Raw genomic sequence first — 6,321 nt, 5'->3', positions numbered from 1 at the left:
TCCTGTCGTCTTCTCCTTCGGGCTGGAAATGCCACCCACGCAAATATCTATAAATCTATTTTTATAAGTCATCGTTTGAGTTTACGTGTCCCTCATCTGTTCGCCCTCTTCACGCGCTTCGATGTGAACGTCGTGAATCTTTCGGTCGCTGGTTTGGTCGTGAAGGCTCGTCATGTTTCATGTCTCCACCATGGCTTGATTCAGCAGTGTTATCCTCAGCCGTGTGTGTGTGTGTGTGTGTGTGTGTGTGTGTGAGAGCGCATGCAGGTATGTGTGCACCTGTGTGTTTGTGTTGTTAACTGTGTGTGTGTGTGTGTGTGTGTGTACTGAATCAGTACTCAAACTTGGCATGCTGTTTAAACTGGATGCTAAAAGACTTTGGGGAGGATTTTATAAATGTTAATTATGTATCTATGTATAGTATGTATGTATGTAAAACAAATCAATGAAGAAATAAGCGCTGTGTGGTGTGATTGGCTCTCGTTCAGATGTGTGCGGATGATCTTTGCGTTTTTCTCTTTATTATTAATTTCTCTCTCTCTTCATGATTCTCTGAACCCTTTGTTCTGGTTTTTGCACTCAGCGCCTCTTCAGTTCTGTTTTAAAGTCATCTTTATTTGGAAGTGAATCCGCTGGACCCCTGTTTAAAGGCAGGACACTACAGACTTAACCATTGATTTTCACGCAGATCGTGATCGGTTTTGTTTCCATAATCCCAGTTCATGGAGAATCGAGGGGAAAACACACATTTAAGTGTTTGTTTGATCGGTTTAGGCTGTAGATTTCAGTCCATATCTTTATCTTTCACACATTAAGACTTGCTGAGGGTTTTGTTTATATAAAAGTCAACTGATTTTATGCAACATTTCATTCCTAAGAACATGGTGAAAATGTGTTTCTGTTCGTCTGGTGACAGTTTTTTTCTGATTTATGGCGCGAGAAAAGAAAAATAAAGAAATAAAAATTAATATATCAACAAAATTAATCCAGAAGTGTGAGTCTGGATTGATGGAAATGTTTACAACTTTGTGCATATTTAAGTAGATGATGCTTAATTTGCATATATATATATATATATATATATATATATGTATTTATCTTAATGCACTGTAATTAATCAGCTGGGAGATATATTGGTTATATACTTCAGTTAATTATCATTCAGTTGTAGTGTCTTGCCTTAAACAGAAGGTTCCAGAAGATAAAATCTTAATTTCTTCTCTATTGAAAAGTTAATTAAGAACTTTCACGATGCACACAACTCTGATGTTGTTCAATGAAAACCTCAAAATCATGTTCAGTAGCTGAACTTCTATTAAAGCACTTTATTAAAACAGTGCTGGGGAGGATACTTGCAAATTGTGATTTTTGCATGAAGAAAAACTTAATTAGCAATATTAATTTTAAAACTCAGAGGGACTTCAATTAAATATTTAAGGTTAAAGGGTTTGACGGGGGGGAAAAAAATCATAATATCCATTAAAAAAAATCTCAAATGCTGATTATGTAATCCAGATTACATGTAATTAGCTTCTCCCCAGCACTGTGTGTGTTTATATATATGTATGTGTGTGTGTGTGTGTGTGTGTGTGTATACAGGAGTGTATATGACTCTAATACTCAGGTGCTCTCCACCAATCAAGCAGAGGTATCACCGTTACCGTGGAAACCAGAAAGCGCAAAACTGCTCATATCAGGCTACACTTTATTTTAAGGTGTCCTTGTTACAGTGTAGTTCTACATTTAATTAATGAGTAATATTAATTAACTATATGCACTTGCTATACGGTTAGGGTTACTTGCAAGTAATTATGCATAATTAATTAGCTATTAGTTATTATAATAGTACATTCATATAACGTGTGTAACAAAGATACCTTAAAATAAAGTGTTGGCAAATATTTTATACAATTTATTTGATTTCTTTCCCAAATTACAGACCCCGCTTTAAAATATGAGACACCACTTTTTTTTTTTTTCTTTTTTTTTTTTTCAGGAGTTTAATAGGACACATGCTTAGTCGATAACTGTTTTATTTCCTATTTGGGTTTAAAAGTTTTTTTTTTTTTTTTTAAGATTAATTTATTAACCTATTATTGCATTTCCAAAGTAAGGGAAGGGGAAGCTACTCTCAGAATCATGAGGCCTTGAAAGTGTGTTGTGCTCTTCTGAAAACAGCATTCACTTCATGTCATTCAAACTAAAGTGGAGTTATATTTGCATACGACTGCTTGCGGAATGACGTCATCATCATATGCTTGTTTGTGTCGGTGAGCATATGATCCTGAACGGCGCGGTCCTGTCGGTGTGCGTCTGCAGCGGGGGGCGGAGCGCGCCGTTGTCATGGTGATGCTTGGGGGGGCGCGCATGCTCGTGCTCGTGCTCGGTGAAGCAGTAGACGCAGGTCTCTGTGGCCCTCGGTCGCTCCTGAGTCACACTGCCCTCCTGAGACACTTCATCAGCGCGAGCCATCAGAGAGTCTGAAATACACAAAAAAGCACTAATGCACGTGCATACAGACAGATAGATAGATAGATAGATGTGTATTGAGGTGCCCCACAGATAGTTTAACTAAATAGTGTTGTTATTGACCTTTGGATGACTGTCCGTGTTTGTTGGGCTGCTGTTTCTTGGTGTCCAGCTGCTGCTGGTGTTTGGCTCTCTTGAGCAGCAGCAGGAAAGCAGCGGTCAGCGTGAACATCAGAGCAGTGATGCAGAGGCCTAGCAGCGAGTAGAGCAGCGCCTCCGAGTACAGCGCTGATCCGGACACCGAGCGCCCTCTGCCGGTCACCAGCTGCACTGCAGACCCGGCGACATCAGGCCTCTGCGTCACGGACACCACACCTGGGCCATCAAGTTTATAGACATGAAAGTCAGTTTTATTGGTACAATAGACACTTTTCTACGTTTATTTTGAAGGTTATTTTCCATCTTTAATGAAAATTAACTAAGGTTTTACTAAAAATAAAACCAAAAACCATAGTAACCTTAAATTAACCATGGTTTTGCTAATCTTACAGTTGAACCATGGTATTTGTAGTTAAACTCTGGTTATACAAAATGTTAATTAATACACCAAAAAAAAAAAGAGCAAAAGATCACTACACTTTTACTATAATAAAATCATGGTTAATTTTGTTAAGGGGTAGGCTATAAACTCATTAGACTGCAGCTAGTATTTAACTGAAGCTTGTTTCCGCCACAGACTATTAAAAAAGTAATTGCGACTTTTTATCCCTTTAACTTATTGCATTTCTGAGTAGCCTATATATATCTCACAATTCAGCCTTTTTTGTGTGTGTAGTTATACATTTTACACCTCAGAATAGCAAAGATGTAAATGTGTGAGATGTATAGTTGGAATTCTGAAGAAAAATGGTATTGTGAGACGTAAACTCAGAACTCTGATAATAAAAGTCAGAATTGCGAATTTAAACCTACAACTTGCAATTAAGAGATATAGCCTAAATTCACAATTCTGAAAAAGAAAATTCAGGCAGAAACCAGCATGCACAGCTCTTATAGTGTGATTCAGTGGGTGACTCGGACTCACTCCTGCATGCGTCTGCGCAGACCGCCGGGTGACTGCCGCACAGCTCGGAGCACTTCAGACACTTCTTCAGCAGCGTGTCGTAGAACTGACCGGACACGGCTTTACATCTCCAGGCCACTGCCACACAACACCACAGTCCTGCATCAGACCCTGCTCTTCACACGTGTGAGCTGAGACAGACGGCGTAACTCACCACAGAACTCAGAGCAGCGCTTCAAGATGCTGGAGTCGTGACAGATCATGCTGCAGGACACACACTCTCGCAGGAGCCTGTCCATGTACTGACCCTCCACACAGCTCTGTGCCATCGCTCAGACCCCCGAAAATACCTGCACAGACACACACACACACAGAGTATTAGTTACACATTTAGATTAGACTGGCTTCATCAAGTCATCAAATGTTGCATTTCAGTTTTTCACTCTGCTTTTATGGCCATCTGCTACAGTTTTAAATATTGTTTTTATTTTGTTGTCTGTGGTTTTAGTCGTTATAAAGCACATTGGTTGTTTTAAATTGTTATAGTTAACATGTTCCTGGTTATAAATGTGTCATGGGTCACTAATAGGCTAACTGGAATAAAGCTGAACAAATTGAAAATGAAGAGAATGAGGCCAGTTTGTAAAGAGGTCATATGATGTGCTCTTAATTTTTTCCTCTCTCTTTGGAGTGTTACGAGCTCTTGGTGCGTAATAAAGAAGATCTGACAAGTCTCAAATCCAAAGAGATATCTTTATCAAAGATCAGGACAGGGCATCGCAGTACAGTGAGGGGCGTAACATTTCCGTCACACGCTTGAGGCATTCAGCCAATCACAACTCACTAGATAGCTGGCCAATCAGAGCACACCTCGCTTTTCAGAACGATGAGCTTTGTAAAAATCAATGAGCTTCAGATGGTGGAGCATAGAGGAGCAACTATAATAATACATAATAAAACATAATAATGCATAAACATATCGCATTACACCAAATACACAAAATAATGTTCTTTTTAGCAACATCGTGTGACCCCTTTAAAGGCTAGTTTAATGTTTCAGCATTATATCCCTGATTTAACTGTTCATTGAACTGAAACACTGGAAAAACACAATTAGAAAAAGGTCTTTAATGCTACCATCAAAAGAGTTAGTTATTAGTTTTTCTCGTCTTTGTCTTGTAATCTCTCATGTTCACGACTGATCAGATACTACACAAATAAGATGGTTTTAAAATGACTCATTCACAGTATTTACAGAAGTTGGTTAGATGTAGATTAAGATATAGATTGGCATTTACAGCTAAAGCTAGAGTTTATACATCTGTTTTTGGACTATGGATTTACATAAATAATTTTATATTACATGGGTTATACTTGTTTTTCTTTGAAAAATATATTTATATTATTTGTATTATATTAAATATATTATTTTTATGTAATTTGGTTGATATATATATATATATATATATATATATATATATATATATATATATATATATATATGATAATATTATTTCATCATATTAGTATTGCATATAAAAATAATTACAAATTATGTTAGAAATACACAAAATAATAAATAATATAAATCTCTCTCTCTCTCTATATATATATATATACACATACATATATATATATATATATATATATATATATATATATATATATATATATATATATATATATATATATATATATATATATATATATATGTATGTATTATTTGTTATTATATTTTCATATATTCATATTATTGCATATAAAAAATATTACATAGTCTCATAGCATACTATAACTATCACATAGCCTAATATATATATAATTGTCATAAATACAATACATGATGATGAATTTTAAGATCATACTGTAATGAATAAACTGAGCACAACTGGCACAAAGATATATTTAGAAGGGTTGCAAAAGCACTGAACTTTAATCTACCGTAATCATAAAAGCAGATGCTATTACATATTTCATTGTTTTTAAACAACATTCAAAAGTTTTTTGAATTACAATTGATCATCTGATCTTATCATTGCATTAATGAAGTGTTGCATTAATCTTAATTGTAGATTTCAGGCTTGTTTTTTGTCGTCTACATGAAGCACAGCGAGCACTTACCTCCAGTGAGAATGAAGACATGGGGGTCTGAAGGTTAGGTTTCTGTGAGTGTGGGACTATTTATATCAGCAGATGATTTGAATAAAACCACACTGAGCCTCGGGAGACAACACTGCAGCAACTGCTTTCATTACAGATCACATTTATGAAAAAAAAAACTTTGATTATTTAATTAATGTCCCAATTTATCATTCAAATAAATCTGAGAACGTGAAAACCCGAAACACTATTAACTAACCATTAACTATGACTTTTCCCTCAATTAACTCCTTGTTTGCTGCTTATTAATAGTTTATAAGGTAGTTGTTAAGTTTAGGGATTATGGATGTCATGCATTATATGTACTTTATAAGCACTAATAAACAGTCAATATGTTAATAATACACATGCTAATAAGCAACTAGTTATTAGTGTGAATTGGACCCTAAAGTGTTACCTAAATATTAAACATTTTAATGCAATGTTATTTTTTATTTTATATATATTTTTAATACTTTAATTTCATACTGTTTAAAAATAATAACAATAATAATAATAATAACTTTAGAACACGTTATTTGTTTGATCAGAGCATCTTCACGGTAAATCTGTTGACTAAGTTTGGGCTGGAAACTGACAAATACAAGTTGTTGTTTCAGGTAATTATGATGCATCAAGCAGCTTGTGTT

General features: G+C 35.3%; 1 protein-coding gene across 1 annotated transcript; it reads right to left on the bottom strand.

The window, feature by feature from the left end:
* Window positions 1-2,056: 2,056 nt before the first annotated feature.
* Window positions 2,057-5,704, bottom strand: LOC113056563 (tumor necrosis factor receptor superfamily member 13B). The gene is made up of 5 exons (XM_026223331.1): window positions 5,654-5,704; window positions 3,747-3,882; window positions 3,554-3,670; window positions 2,593-2,844; window positions 2,057-2,480 (listed from the first exon to the last, which is right to left on the bottom strand). The coding sequence occupies exons 2-5, from the start codon at window positions 3,859-3,861 to the stop codon at window positions 2,251-2,253; spliced, it is 714 nt and encodes a 237-aa protein (XP_026079116.1). The 5' UTR covers window positions 3,862-3,882; window positions 5,654-5,704; the 3' UTR covers window positions 2,057-2,250.
* Between the last annotated feature and the right edge of the window lie 617 nt (window positions 5,705-6,321).

This window comes from Carassius auratus, chromosome 37 (genome assembly GCF_003368295.1).
Source record: "Carassius auratus strain Wakin chromosome 37, ASM336829v1, whole genome shotgun sequence".
In the NCBI taxonomy this organism is placed as follows: domain Eukaryota; kingdom Metazoa; phylum Chordata; class Actinopteri; order Cypriniformes; family Cyprinidae; genus Carassius; species Carassius auratus.
The sequence above is the reverse complement of the archived record's forward strand: the minus strand, read 5'-3'. Positions and strand labels throughout refer to the sequence as shown.